This window comes from Ostrea edulis, chromosome 1 (genome assembly GCF_947568905.1).
Source record: "Ostrea edulis chromosome 1, xbOstEdul1.1, whole genome shotgun sequence".
Taxonomy (NCBI): Eukaryota; Metazoa; Mollusca; class Bivalvia; order Ostreida; family Ostreidae; genus Ostrea; species Ostrea edulis.
In genome coordinates, this window is record NC_079164.1 from 78,432,787 (window position 1) to 78,449,387 (window position 16,601).

At 34.8% G+C, this 16,601-nt stretch overlaps 1 protein-coding gene across 8 annotated transcripts in view; it reads left to right on the forward strand.

Moving 5' to 3' along the window:
• LOC125680041 (pleckstrin homology domain-containing family G member 5-like) overlaps positions 1 to 16,601 on the forward strand; it is an 82,271-nt gene that overhangs the window by 18,659 nt on the left and 47,011 nt on the right. For 4 of the 8 annotated variants that reach the window (XM_056161734.1, XM_056161737.1, XM_056161739.1 and 1 more), the window contains exons 3-7: positions 9,309 to 9,444; positions 11,844 to 11,988; positions 12,284 to 12,368; positions 12,630 to 12,737; positions 14,318 to 14,412. In XM_056161734.1, the coding sequence (XP_056017709.1) occupies positions 9,309 to 9,444; positions 11,844 to 11,988; positions 12,284 to 12,368; positions 12,630 to 12,737; positions 14,318 to 14,412 (569 nt within the window). Of the gene's footprint in view, positions 1 to 3,617; positions 6,392 to 6,431; positions 6,734 to 8,014; positions 8,991 to 9,308; positions 9,445 to 11,843; positions 11,989 to 12,283; positions 12,369 to 12,629; positions 12,738 to 14,317; positions 14,413 to 16,601 lie in introns of those variants that run through there. The other 4 variants (XM_048919488.2, XM_056161726.1, XM_056161728.1 and 1 more) reach the window with 3 other exon arrangements.

Below are 16,601 nucleotides of genomic sequence, written 5' to 3' on the forward strand. Positions count from 1 at the left end.
AACCCAAAAATATTCAAGTTTTTCATGACTTTTTACTACTCTGTAAATTATGTATAACAAATAATGAATTATGATAGGGTATAACCTAATAAATTGGGGATGTATCACAAATTGTTTGTTCAACATCGACTTGACAGTGTACACATTGCCGCAGCCGAGGCGGATCATAAATTTTTAGAAAGTGGATTAAACTTTTGTATTGAAAATTATGAATTGTTTTTTTTTTTTTTTTTTACCTCAGACTCATTCAGGATTAATTGTTCAAAGAAATAAACACAATCTTAGATGAACCTTCATGGAATTGCGCTGCAATATCTGCTGTTACCTACATGTTTTATTTTTGCCGGTCCGCTGCCGAAAGAAACCGTCGCAGAACATTCAGATTCTTAAAATTAAATATCATAAATTCTATCAATATTTCATTCAAACCTATTGTTTCCAAATTGTCTTTTTGGTTTGGTTTAAAGCGTGCATATCTTATAAATATGATTAAATCTAACACGTGGTTTTGAATCATGTGCGTGTACATATGCATCTTTACGTATGGCACTCTAGGCCTACGTAACGTCAAATCTTTGTGACGTTATTTCTTTGTTCTCTTAAATAAGCCATAAGGACCTTTTGTCATGGGCGCAATCATATGTCATATCAGCCCAAGTTGCCCTATATCAGCCCAAGTGGTCCCATATCAGCCTGAATGGTCCCATATGAGCCCGAAGATGGAAATTCTATTTATCATTTACTTAAATGTTGTATACATACTGTATGGTGTTTTTCTAGAGGAATATTTTATCTGATGTGGTCTGAAAGCTAATTTACATAATGGTATTCCACTCACCACATGCGGGTTAATTTTTACATTTTAAAGGTAGATCAAGGAAAATTTGTTGCATGTAATATACTTTATCTTTTTTTATTATTTTCCCCCAAACAAAGTTGTTTTTACTCTGTTTCTTCTTACTTTTCGACATCACTTTTTTGTCTGGGGGTGGTCTCTGAAACTACACAAGGGATTAAGATGAAACGTTTTCTGATGATGGTACTGGTATATCATTTGTAATGTGTGCAACAAGAGCGTCAGTTTGTCTAAACATTCATGCATCTGCACCTTCTCCCTCCATATTGTTTGTTGTCGTCAGGTAAGAAGCGAGTAAATCTAGAGGTGTTATAAGAAAATACATCATTTCCGAATCGATAATATGCATTTTTGCATGCTGGATTTTCGGACTGGTCGTTGATATTGGCTATTGTGACATCATCCATACTGCACACTGTAAAATCGGTATGAATACTACGAAGTACAGTAAAACTCGAATATAGCGAACATGGATATAGCGAAATTACGGCTTTAGCGAAGTGAAATCGATTTCCCCGGTAAATTCTTTATATATTCTATATAAAAATCTGCGTTTATAACGAACACGGATATAGCGAATTTAAGGATATAACGAAGTAAATTCATATTTCCCTTAAATTAAAAATGAACGTAAAAATCACCTTTTATAACGATTTTTTTCCCCTTTTAAACTTGTGAATTTTAATAATCGCTTATTACGAAATTTCTTTTTGTATTTTTTCAAAAAGAGTTTGTTAACGCAAAACAATACTTACACCTACATTTAGCAAATATATTGTCAGTTTTGTTTACTATTCTCGTTAATTAAATTTGAAGTTTGATTGCATTTATTATATCGTACACTCATTTATTTGTGTAAAGCAACAAGTAAATGAAAACTGCGATATACTGTTTGTATGTATTGCACATAATTTTGTTGATATTTTTCTTTCGGCATGTTCTTGCGTGACTTAACAATCCCTAGATATAAATTATCATATATAAATCAGTGTGTATATATCTTGTACAAAAATATTTCTTCTCAAAAATACATAGGCTTAATTTTTCTTAGAGACAATACAAACTCAAGTATATTGATTGCTGCTTTCTTATGCAACTGATATACATGTAGAACAAATCAGTTTTATAACGAATTCGTTATATTTTAATTATGAATTCGCTATAAACGTAAAGCGAATTACGCTTATAGCGAATTTTTGCAGAGTGTCTGCAGAAATTCGCTATATCAGAGTTTTACTGTATAGGATAACGTGCCATATTGAAAGATCATTGAATTTGAGGATATCTTCTGATGTTGAAATTTTATTCACAACAGTCTCAGTCTAAGTCCCTTTAAAGCAATCCCCTACAGTTATTTTGAGTTTGAAAATTTGAATATACCACATACTGTGGTGTAGCTATAGCCAAAGTTTGATGTATATATGCCAATTAGACAGGGGTTCTGGGGACCACTTAGATGCCCCCAATGGGTCCAGGGCAAAACCCAAGTGGGGCAAAAAAGATGTGTTCTGGTGATCTAAAACAACAGAATAATAACTATCAAACACCTTCACAGACTGAGATAAGTAGTTTTGCTGCCATTCACAAAGAATCAATTTAGGTTAACAAAGGAAAAAACCTGTTGGGCTGGATTTGGTTTTAGCGTTTTTAGTCACACAAGATAGTTCACATCAAAACTAGTTAGAAAAGGAGAGGTGTTTTTTTCCTTCAATCTTTTCTCTTGGACGTTGAGCAATGTTTATTGGTTTATTGCATTCTCTGATTAAAAAGTTGAATACTTCAAACACTGCAACAAGAAAGTGAGAAATCTCATATTGAGGACTTAATGGTAGGAGGCTAAGACATAAATCTTCTGAAAGAATACTTCACAGAGAAACTAGAGAAAGGCATTTATGTTTTGCCAAAATGCGAAAAGGTTGTTGACATAAAAATGGGAATACACATTTCTGGGCTGAATTGAAAGATGAAGGCCAACATGGGTGACCAAGAATTGGTTGAAATTGGAGAATGGAAATGAATAGCTGTCAGTGGTCCCATGGTATCGCATGTTAAATGTATGCTTCTTAAAGTGGCATGTGAACATGTTTTCCTACAAAAAGCTACAGGTTTGGGTCAGTTCAATAATGGAAAGATTAGGGGGATGAACATGGCTGTCAGAATATGCTGTCAGAGTTTGAAAGACCTGACTATTGTTGACACACCAGGAGATACAGTGCATGCTGCAGATGATACTGCGTTGAATTTTAAACTAATGTTTAAAGAGAACATTTATTCGATTTAATCGTCAAAAAGGTTAATTTTAAAACTTGAATTTGCATTTAACAGATAAAATTGATAGAATTTTACATTGCATAAGATGAAAGAATATGATATTTACATAGTGATAGCGTTTTATTAGAAACATCAGAAAAAGATGGGTTTCTGTAAAAACTGCGTAAACATGACATTGATGGTTTCTCAAGTGTGAGATCCCTTGTTAAACCATGATCATCTTTCCTTTGTATGGGTGTAGAGAGATTTGTCCAATTACCAAACAGCTGGCTGAAGAAAAACAACTCTTCTCGTTTGATCTTCTCTGAAAACTTTTTACTTATACTGTAGCTTACCTGCTATTCAAATTTTATCAATAAACTGAAGATCAAGTGTAGCTCACGGCTACAATACAATACAGGACATTGAGGGCGGCTCTATGTAAACTAGACTATGTATTCTGGTACTTTTGTTTGAAATTTCTAGAGAATATATTCATGGATGGTCACTTGTCTGTTTTTCATAAAAGATGCTAGTGAATTGAATATTTCAGAGTGTAGACTTAAGCATTCATGAGTGTATAAAAGTCTATCTAAGACAGAAAATTCAAACTGAAATCATTTCATTTTTTTTTTTTTTTGCATTGATGGTGAATCAGTGATTCTGAATAGTTGAAAGATTTTTGTTGATACCCACATCAACTAAAAAAATGTAATTTTTTATCATACTCTTGGACTATTAAATGTCAATTGGAAGAGCATATAGTTTGTATCATTCTCATCCAAGTAAAGTGTATGGTTTAAAAAGGTTTCAAAAATCAATTGAAGCCAATGAATTAAGTGATAAGAAGTGAGTTTGAAACTTATATAAGTTGATCCTTTATAAAGATCATTTACAATTCTATTCTAAAGTTCATAAATTAGATCAAAGTCACAGATATAAGAATCATAATCTACAGATATAAGAATCATAGTCTGGTCAAGATCACAGATATAAGAATCATATGCTGGGCAAGGTCACAGATATAAGAATCATAATCTGGTGAAGGTCACATATATAAGAATCATAGTCTGGTTAAGGTCACAGATATAAGAATCATAGTCTGGTCAAGGTCACAGATATAAGAATCATAGTCTGGTCAAGGTCACATATATAAGAATCATAGTCTGGTCAAGGTCACATATATAAGAATCATAGTCTGGTCAAGGTCACATATATAAGAATCATAGTCAGGTCAAGGTCACAAATATAAGAATCATAGGCTGGGCAAGGTCACAGATATAAGAATCATAATCTGGTGAAGGTCACAGATATAAAAATCATAGTCTGGGCAAGGTCACAGAAATATGAATTATAGTCTGGGCAAGGTCACAGATATAAGAATCATAGTCTGGGCAAGAAGGTCACAGAAATATTAATCATAGTCTGGGCAAGGTCACAGATATTAGAATCATTGAAAAAAAGTTTGTAGCATGTGTTGTTAAATTCATACTTGAAGGCTAGCAAAGCTGGCATTACAAATTGCATTTTACTGTTAATCCGACCGTTCATTCATAAGAAAATGATCTGGCAAACAAAGATTTTGTCATTGTTTTGTTTACTAGATTTACATATTATCTGAGTTATACACTGAGGCACCCCTTCCAAAATACAAAGTATGGTAATATTACTACAATATAAAATTTTCAAAAACCAATTTCGGAAATCATACAAGAACTCCTCATATCGAGATGAAAAAACAGTTTTAGAGACAATGCCAGATACAACACGTAGATACAACACGTAGATACAACACGTACATCCTTAAATTCAATGTATTTTAGAAGACTTGAGGATTATTTGGTCCGGGAGGGTGTAACTCTGTTCAGCTGTGTCAGCATTATCTTATAGACACCATTGTGTCATGAGTCATGTAAGTTTGTTAGGCTACTACCTTCTGAATTTTAATGAGTTATTAAAAACACTTTCACCATCTATTTTTTTATTGTTGATGAGTGATAAGCTGGGCCAGTGTGATAAAATTCAGATTTATGGATGATGATCTGCAATTACACAAATGTTAAGATGGTATCTGGGATTCCTCTCAGTGGCATTTAAGTTCCTGTTAAAATGTCTTTTAAAGAACAGAGTTTATCATTTAATAGATCTATATGAAGATATGACTGAACTAATACGCATGATATTCATTTTAATGAAATGCATGCAAATAAGCTTTTCATATTAGACAATTTCAAGGATCACGACCTGTTGTCAGAAACTTTAATCAATGTAACTGAAAAAGGAGTGAAGTCCAGTCAATTTAAGACTGCCTTTCAATGCCGTTGAAGTACCTTGTTTCACAAACATTTGTATAAGAAACAGATCTTGGCAAACAGATACCTGATAAATGAATGAGCAGGGTGTAGACTACTCTATTCTACTCTATTCAGCACTCACAAAAAAACTGAATGTGCACCTGGTTCATCTTTTGTTTGCAGACGGTAGAACAAAAGAGGGACATGTACTGATAAACACTGGTATAATGGAGAAACCATTCTGGAAAGAGCCACACCTCCAATCTTCATCGGAAGTCGGTCTTGTGCGTTGCCACGATTCAGTAGTTCACCTTGATTTCTATTGAGCTTCTGATTGCCAGCAATGAATAAATCCACACACACATACAAACAACGTCTACCCCAATGTGGTTTTTTATCAATTACCATAATTTCTGGAGTTAGCTTTTGAAGTCCACATAAAATTTATCAGAGGGTAGAATCATGTTCATTTGATATTCATGTCCAAATATCAGAAACTTCAGCAAAAAAGTGAGATCAGTGATTACAGGGTCTACCACACCCTATTTCCTCTTGGATGACACAGCCCTGGTTTAAATAGTGGTACGTACCTTTTTGGAGAACTATAAAACGGCCCAGCAGGAATCATTTGTAAATTTAAATCCCCCTCTTCTATGGGATTTTGCTAACTTTCATTAAATGAGATGAGTCTTATTAAACAATTAGTCATCTATTGGAGGACCTTTGCAGATAGTCAACAAAAGTGTGGATGGATTATGACAAGCTGTATTATATAACAGATAGGTATGGTTGGATTATGGTCCTCTCAAAAGATGACAGTTGATGGGGAATCTTTTATCTGAATAAACAGCGATGATTATGATGTGGAATAATAACTCGATCTCCCGAAAACATTGTCCATTGTTTGCATCTTATGAACTCAGACCAGGAATAAAGATGTTGAGAAGGAGGATTTAACAAGATAAGAGCCTATTCAGCATTGATCAGTGAGGTTAGCAAACCGTTTTATTCCTGTGTATCTTGTTCATAGCTTCTATAAGGTAGTGTGAAGCAGGTGCCACATGTCTTTGTAGGTGCGGTAATTAGGGGTATGTTTTCATATCCAGGTCAGTTCCATTGACTGGGGAAGTAATGAAATATTAGACTGTTTTACTGGGTGAATCTTTGTGGAAAGTGTGTTTTCAGCGAGGTTCTGTTTAGGATTTCTTGAAAGGGGTGTTTGGATTGTGGAAAAAATTGCTTATAGGTTTAAATTTGAATATTCAAACAAAATTGTGTCATGTGATGAAAAAGATGGAATAATGTTTGGAGAGACTTTGACATTTGGATCCATGTAGGTACACAGTTTATATTTGTATTATAATTCATATTATTGCAGACTAACTTACTTTCGCTTCCAAAAGGCAATGCTCTAGAACCATAAATGATTTTGACAGGGAAAACAGTCATACTACAGGTAGATTAGAGATTTTAATCACCTGTATACGATAGGCCTGCTCATCTGGTAGATATAACTGGTATCTTTCTTGCTATTGAAATTACATGATTTCTTGAATTACAGAATGTTACCAGTTACCACTTTTAAGATAGGTGAGCAGGATTGATGTTCTTTGCAGGTTAGAGCTACTCGGAATCCGAAAATTGAATTAATACGTATGAAATGTCACATTGCATTCAAAACTCCATTATCTTAATATAATTGAATCTTCCAGACAGCTTCAGAATAAGACGATAGAATTGTCAAGACTGTTAGCAGTTCATTCAGAGTTTTAATCCCAAGAAATGACATACTTTGTGTAAGGCACTCGAGTGAAGTTTTCGTATTGTATGTATCGGAATACTTCCATGTGTATAAATATAGCAATGTGGGGTTAGTTCTGAAATAGAAATGGTCTTGTGGTGGTCACTTGAGGTAATGTTAGCAAGGTATAGGGTTATAGGTAATGTGGTCAATGAACAGCTAATTTTATACTCATTTAAATGTGGTACTACTTCTGTATTTTGTCAAAGTTCCTTGGATTGACAGCCAATCAGATTGGTAGAGATGTGTTTGAATTTGTTGAGAATCTGTAAGACAGGACCTTAATATACAAATGAAACTGATGAATTTCTGATGGGCAAACTTAAGGAGGTTTGGTTCAGACATATTTAATATATATTTATGGAAAGACTTGGATTAAAAGGAATGTGTCTTCTGTGATCTGACCATGGTTAAAATTATTGAATGAACTTTATGACATACTGACTTATTTTGAATGGCTTGCTAATCTGTTGTTGACAGCTTATCATTGGATTTTGATATTTGATGGATTAAAGTCATTGTAGTGCTTTCAATGGGTTGACATTCCCCAGGGATTTAGGGATAATAAATCTGTAGAACATTGTAAACTCATCAGTGAGAGTTTATCCTAAGATATCTATTATTATAACCGTTCTAAGCTTTCCAAAATTTTTTATCCAAAAGTCAATTCGTAGAGATGGCCATCTGGTCAAATAAGGAGATGCTATTTTAAAAATTGATGAAATAGTATTGGATAATTATTAATTGTGATTGGTGGCAATGCTATTGGAAAATGTAAGGAATGTACTGATCCCTATGAGTGATCTTGCTCAGGTTCTGCTGATCACCAATACTTTTCTGGATCAGGATGCCCAAGAAAAGCAAGCCAAAGAAGATCAAAGTCCAGGCAGCCCGTCAATTGTCATCTCCAGAAAAATCGGTTTCCAAGAAAAAAATCAAACTTACACGTCAATGCCATTCCTCCTCGGAGATTTATCAGTTGCAGACCAATAGCAGTGTTGATGACGACAATGTTGATACACCCCCTTTAAGTAACAGCAGACCAACATCCCCCTTGAACTTTTTTCTTCCAATATTGGAATATGGCTTTTCTTGGCCTAGAAGAAAAAGTCCATTGAAATTGGCCAGTGAACAGAAGAGAGTAAGAAGTCCGCTGTTATCTTCATCCCCAGACAGTGGACTTCCGAATTCCCCTGTATCAGTGTATGATGACTTGTTTTCCCCAACCACTGAAAATAGGAAGGACAAAGAGGTTCTGTCAGTTCCAGAATCTGATAGAAATCCCTCTCCCCTTTCTATGGTTCTGGAGCACAATTCTTCATCGTCCTGCAGTGATGGAGAGACTGAAAATCAGGATCTTCGCTCAGTGCTGGAGGCGTTAGATTACGTTATAGAGCGTGAGCACGACGATAAAGAGCATCCGTACACCACGATTAAACATGATTTAACTGATGAAGAGGACACTAGTGATACTATAAATAGACATTCGCCGTATAACACCAGCGACTCACCAAATAATGGGTCGCCTGATAACACATGTGATTTACTAATTAAATCACAAAAGAGTTTGGATCATTTGAATGGGATTATTAAAGATGGCAAAGGATCTGTATCAAAAAGAGTTAGGTTCAACATTGATAATTGTGAAGTTAAGAAAGGCAGGAAATCTGATATAGTGAAAGCTTTGAGTGAACCTTGTTTCTATGGGGTCACAGTGACAGTGGTTGACATACAACCCCAGAAAGGGGGAGGGGAAAGCTGTACTGTTACAGAGTCATTTCAGGCTATGGTAGGTACTTCCATTATTGTGAGATTTTTATAGAAAGAGATGTTTTATATTCAAAGATTTTTTAAACCGTGTATATTTTGTAAAGGCTGCAGAACATTTTATGCAATAAAAAGGATGATTTTCTGTATTTCTGTAAATTAAGACTTTTAATTTGCTCCCATGTCCTTATTTTTGTAAAAGGAGAGCGCATTCTGCTCAGCTGAAAGATTTTATACAAAAGCAGGTATATTTCAAGCTTGAAACCTTGTTGGATGCAAGGAAGGTGTACACGATTTTGTGTACTGACAATTCTCACGATCTTTATCAATCATTTTGTAGGTTTGTCACCATCCTGACTGTTCCGAGAGCAATGGAGGACACCCTCTCCTCATGTGTAAACCATGTGACAAACATATCCATGGAAGCCATCAAAACAGCAATCATCTTGTCCTCGATGCACCAAAGAAGAAACTTGGTAGGACTTCATTTGTCAGTTTATACATGTATATATATGTGTGTGTATTATTATATATATGTGTGTGTATATATATATATATATATATATATATATATATGCCCCTGGAATTTAAGGTATGGGGGCATATAAGTTTTTGGCCTGTCCGTGTGTCTGTCTGTGGCAAAAAAGTTTAACCTTGCATAGTCATATCTTTTACACCATAAGAGGTAAAGCTTTCATGTTTGGTATATGTATTTCTCATGGCAAGACCTTTCCATTGACACCAAAATCTTGATCATGCAAAAATTTTTAACAATAGTGCATGTAATAAGGTAGTTTTTGACAAATGAACGAATTTGGCTTCTGATACATTCTTTGCAGGGTTGATACAGGGTATCGGATTTACAGAATCCGTATCAGTCCTCGAGGGTTGATACAGGGTATCGGATCTACAGAATCCGTATCAGTCCTCGAGGGTTGATACAGGGTATCGGATCTACAGAATCCGTATCAGTCCTCGAGGGTTGATACAGGGTATCGGATCTACAGAATCTGTATCAGTCCTCGAGGGTTGATACAGGGTATCGGATCTACAGAATCCAGATCAGTCCTCGAGGGTTGATACAGGGTATCGGATCTACAGAATTCGTATCAGTCCTCGAGGGTTGATACAGCTGTTGTAAAGTTAGCTTTATAATTATCGCATATGTAAAGAACCTGTATTTATTACTAGATATGTAGTAAAAAAGTGTAAACTGTCCTAACTTACTTTATATCATATAAAATGAGAAGAAATTACTTTTATTCCTTGTACTATAATTCATTGGATTTGATATAATTTGATAATATTTATGCTACCAGTGATTTTTTTGGGCCAAAATGCCACCGATATTCAGCTGTTTTCCCTCACTAAAATTAGCTATTTTTTCCCAATTATATATGTATGTTTTTCCCAATTTCAAATCTAGGGAAATTAGGCCATTTAAAAAAAAGGTTACTGTATATTGCTGACAAAGAGTAAATACGTTTTTTTCTTCAGTTTTATTCTCCAAACCACTGCACATGCAAAAGGTTTTGTAAAGAATATGTAAAACAATAGAGGCATCCATATAAGCAGATATGCAGCAAAGTATATAGTTTCCAGATACACATTAAGCCATATTTTATTGTTGACAATTTAGTTTGACCGCCATTATATGTAGGGTCAGGCTAATAACAGGAAGTGGCCAACAGTATAGGGTTTTACTAAAATCTGAAAAATACAAACAGGAGAGACATTCTGGAAACTTGATTATTAATATAATATTTACAAGATTATGGGTACAAATGCTGGTGAATTAATAATTTATCATTTTGTTTATGAAATTAGACAATAAGTATTTCTTAGAAAAAGTAAATAATATCTATACAAGGTGTGCTTTCCAATACACATTTAATGTTAAATAATTATTTATTTTATGATTTTAAATCAGATCTGAAATAAACCTCAAACAAAAAAATTGTTATTTGATTATTTTATGCATCTTTACCATTTTAATGTACTATGAATGATTTTTCCCAATTTGAGGAAAATGTCGCTAATTTTTCCCAATTCAAAGGGAGGGGTGGTAGTTTGAAAAACAAAAAAAATCACTGGCAACATTGAAGTGGGGAGAAATTCATCTCTATGGTAAGGGTTGTGAGATTATAATTATCTCAAGAATAGGAAAGCAATGACAAAGTTTGCATACAACTAACAGTAAACAAGGTGAGATATTGACAAAGCTTAAAACCATATAATGTCAGACTGAAAGATAAGCAAAAATATGATAAATATTAGTAACTTTGGAGGTCAGAGAGCTATTATCGACAGTTTTGACAGACTTAATGTTTGTTATATTACTCAGACAGTTTTCAGGTTGTCACAATTTTGCAGAGTTTGAACAACTCTTTGTAAACATTGTCACAAGGGGTTACTTTGTTCAAAATATCAATCCCCTTCCCCCCCCCCCCCCAAAAAAAATAATAGACTGCTAAGAATAAACTCTGTATACCTCTGGATAATTGGAATGATAACCTGTTTTAAAGCCCTGTAGTTTTATAAGTAATTTCCAATAGGTGACACCTTTACCTGAACATTTTTACTATTAAGAATATAAATGATAGTATCCCATATCGGATTGAAAGCCCACAGCATGTAAACCATATCATTATGAATCAGACCTTACATGTGTACAAAAGCTTCATAACTCCTTTCATGACTGTAAATCTATCCAGTTGATTTCCCAGGGTGAAATGGAAGTCAAGACTGTCAAGTGTTGCAATCGGTGTTTAGTTTTCTGTGACAGTGGAGGTGGCATGGTGGTGAAGTCATTGTGTTTCTGGGACGTTTTCTGGCTGTGTCGGATAACGTCAGTAATTGGGGCATGAATTTGTAGGTCTGGCTCAGCTTGGCCGAGGGGCATCATCTCCCAATCTGGGCACTCGGGAGAAGTCTCATTTGGAGCTGAATCGTCGTCATACAGAGCCAGAAGATGAAGATGTGCTAGATGGAATCTATATACAAAAGAAAGAGGTCCAAGAGTAAGTTTTCTGAATGACTAGGCTTTTTTCTTCTTCTAAGGTCACATCTTTCAACTGTTGGCTAAATTGGTTAATTTGATGACTAAAAGTGTAGATATTACAAATTTTGTTGTGGGGTATTTCAAAATGATTGTATCAGCAGTGTAGTGTATTTTCGTTATCAGTATGTAGGAAGACTGCATGCTGTTCTGAATTCCTCATTAACTGTCATAGTTTACTGAAAGCTTTAAGGTTTGGAACATGGACAAGAATAAAAATCACCTATCTAGTTACCAAATAACTTTATATGTTTTAGGTTTCGGCCCCCTCCCACACCCTCAGCAGCCGAGCTTAAGCTGAAGAGAAAAAAAGCCTTGAAGTTGAAACGCAGACACACAGACGTGAGTTTATGGGTGCTTTGGAAGAGGAAAAAAAGAGAGTTATCTTTCTTGAAGAATTTAATATTGTAAAATGCTTAAAGTGTAAAGTACGTTTATTGTTTGCTTTTTTCCATGTAAAAACATAACTACATTATTTACAGTGGTTCAAAGGTGTTTATACTTTGCAGTGGGAATCTGTTGTTACATACTAACCTCACCTCCACAAAACTTTGATCCACACTCCTCACTTTCTGTTGATCCCAACTACTTCCTTAATTCTAGGATTTACATCACAGCAGTAGTGAGTTGTACTCAGACGAGGAGGAGATTGATCTCGAGTTCAGACGTATGTCTGAGGACTTCTCAGGAGGGCTGCGCAAACAGTCAAAGGTGTCCATTGTAGAATATTATGTCTCATATATATGTCATTAGAGCAATTACACCACAAAGCATATCACATAGTGTCTAATTCATGTATCACTAAATTAATCCAGGTTTTTGAATGTAGGAAATAAGAAAATTCAAAAGACATATCCTGCTATTTCACGTGTACATAAATGACGTCTTTATTTCATCTCTATTGAGTATACATGTTTAGAGTCAAAGTGTATGTATCCAGTAGTTTTGGTTCATGGCTATAGGGTAATCCTTCAGTAACTTATGTGAAATATACTAACTTTCTATTTTAATCTTGTACCCTTTCTGTAACCTTCTTGCATCCAAATGCACTTTTAATACAATCAACTGATTAAGAATATATATATATAACACATATGTGTAATGTTGGATATATATTTTTCTATTTATATATGTATCCCATTTTCAATGACCATGTAGCGTGTGACAGCGTGGCGAGAATTCCATCATCATCGAAAGCTAGTTTTTTTTAGACTTGCCTAGATGGTTGAGCGGTCTAGTGCGCTGGTTACATGCTGCTAGGAGATTTGGTTCCGCAGGTCATGAGTTCAACCTCGGGTAGGGGCGGAAGTGGGTATCCAAATAAAGTGAAATATTCTATGCATTATCTCAAATACTTCTTCACTTTAAATAAGGCAGTTATGTTCATTTAAGAGTTTATTGCTATTTCCTTGATATATATATAGAAATATATATTAAAAGAAATAGAATAAACAGTACACAAAGTTAAAATTTTAAATATATTACAATATATATATATATGTGTGTGTGTGTGTGTGTGTGTGTGTGTGTGTGTGTGTGTGTGTGTGAAAATGTATATATGAAATTGCAGAAAAAGTCCATAGTATAGGTAATAAGTAGAAAAAATATATCCAACAATGACTAAGTACCCATTATCCACATTTAATTATGTATATTATATATATATACTACCAAGTATACCATGCAGTATGAAATATGAAAATAATGTGCACATGTACCTGGTTGACATCTGGCAAACTTACCTACCTAGTCATTAATTCTGTCACTAACACTTCTTTTTGTTTGTGAACGGAAGTTTGGGGTAAAAGCTTCAAAGGCTGATAAATTTTGTGAAACTTTTGAGATAGTAAAATGTAATTCACAACAGCTTGTGTTTGTGAAGCTTTTATCATTAGCTGGTGCTGAAATGCACATAACGACAGTATCCAGCTATTACGTTTCAATCGTCACATAAAATTTTAGTTGTAATTGATTGTGCAAGGTTTGTGCAGGTACAGATTATATCAACTCATGTTCCTCAAGATGGATTTCTTTTTGTATGCACTTAGATTGAATTAAAAAAATTATAGACATGGATTTTTCCCATATATGCCACGTTTGAAGATTCAGTTTAATTTATTTTATCTAAAAGTGCATTAAGGTTGTGTAAATAGTACCAGCACACCTGTAACAGTATTTAAACATACCTTGAATTTAAAAAACACCTTTTCCCAGAATGATGTTGACATGTGACTGTTATTTAAGATATTGTATTTGAGTTTGTGGAAAATTTGCATTGATGTTTCTTTCAGTCTGTCATAAGTGACGAATGCTTCACCTTGAGATTTGTAGACATCGATGATAACGAATTAGAAGTGGTGGCTGCTGTTCGGGGCATCAGTTTAAGGTATGCCAATGCACCCTGCCAATTGTTTGGTATGAATGATTAAGAAATAAATTTCCTTTTTAGCGCAGTATGAAAAGTACGTCGGCGTGAAGCATTGTGGTACATACCCTCGTATATTTTTAAAAATGAAATTTATTTCTTATACTTGCATTCTACTGTCATATCTGTCAGAATTCCCAGTCATACTATTTTATCAAGATTCATATGCACCTTGTTCACAACAGCAGTGCATTCATGAGGAAATGGCTATCATTACAATTTGTATTTAGATAGCAGAGGAAAAACATTGGAAACGTAAATATTTATCTATAATGTTTCTACTTTAGGAGATACTGAATAGCAGGTTAAAATCACAGTCGGAAAAAATCGTGACTCTCTCATGTTGAAGCAAATCACAGCCATATGAAATCGCGGAAAAGAAAAAAGTTATATAAAAACTATATCTATGATTTCCATGAGCTATTTCAATTTATCAATTTCAAAATCCAAAGATTTAAATTTTAACAACATACCTATTCCACTATAAAGTGATCACACGCATGAAATAAATAATCTCTACAGTACACATCATTTTCTTCTTCACTTTTCTAAATTGCGGTGCTATTCTAATAAATACATATGTACATCTCTATTATACCTATGGGTATGTGTTTTGTGCATGTATTAAAACTGAAGATATTTGTTTTGAGTTGTATGTACTACAGCATAAAAAGGACAGTCCCCCCGAATCCAAATCGGACAGTACCCCCAAATTCAAAATCAGACAGTCCCTCCAAATCAAACAATCCCTCCAAATCCAAATCAGACAGTCCCTCCAAATCCAAATAAAACAATCCCTCCAAATCCAAATCAGACAGTCCCTCCAAATCCAAATTAAACAATCCATCCAAATCAGACAGTCCCTCCAAATCCAAATTAAACAATCCATCCAAATCAGACAGTCCCCACGAATCCAAATTAAACAATCCCTCCAAATCAGACAGTCCCCACGAATCCAAATTAAACAATCCCTCCAAATCAGACAGTCCCCACGAATCCAAATTAAACAATCCCTCCAAATCAGACAGTCCCCACGAATCCAAATTAAACAATCCCTCCAAATCAGACAGTCCCCACGAATCCAAATTAAACAATCCCTCCAAATCAGACAGTCCCCACGAATCCAAATTAAACAATCCCTCCAAATCAGACAGTCCCCACGAATCCAAATTAAACAATCCCTCCAAATCAGACAGTCCCCACGAATCCAAATTAAACAATCCCTCCAAATCAGACAGTCCCCACGAATCCAAATTAAACAATCCCTCCAAATCAGACAGTCCCCACGAATCCAAATTAAACAATCCCTCCAAATCAGACAGTCCCCACGAATCCAAATTAAACAATCCCTCCAAATCAGACAGTCCCCACGAATCCAAATCAATTAGGAGTCAAATCACACAACCACACACAAATATGTGATAACAGTGAGAAGCGAGACAATTTACAGCTCCGCTACTTTAAATACATTGTGATAACAGTAAGAAGCGAGACAATTTACAGCTCCGCTACTTTAAATACATTGTGATAACAGTAAGAAGCGAGACAATTTACAGCTCCGCTACTTTAAATACATTGTGATAACAGAAAGAAGCGAGACAATTTACAGCTCCGCTACTTTAAATACATTGAAATTTATATATGAAATGAGATTGTGTGTTATCAAGATGGATAAAGTTATAAATTCAAAATAATTCAAAAGTCATTATACAATACATGGTTGGTCATTCATTGGTCATGGGTGTGATCATACAGAGCATTAACGTGAGTAGCTTACATCGGTATGTGTGAACCTTCAGTGTGAGTAGCTTACATCTGTATGTGTGAACCTTCTGTGTGAGTAGCTTACATCTGTATGTGTGAACCTTCTGTGTGAGTAGCTTACATCTGTGTGTGAACCTTCAGTGTGAGTAACTTACATCTGTGTGTGAACCTTCAGTGTGAGTAGCTTACATCTGTATGTATGTAAACCTTCAGTGTGAGTAGCTTACATCTGTGTGTGTGTATGTGAACCTTCAGTGTGAGTAGCTTACATCGGTATGTGTGAACCTTCAGTGTGAGTAGCTTACATCTGTATGTGTGAACCTTCAGTGTGAGTAGTTTACATCTGTGTATGTGAACCTTCAGTGTGAGTAGCTTACATCTGTGTG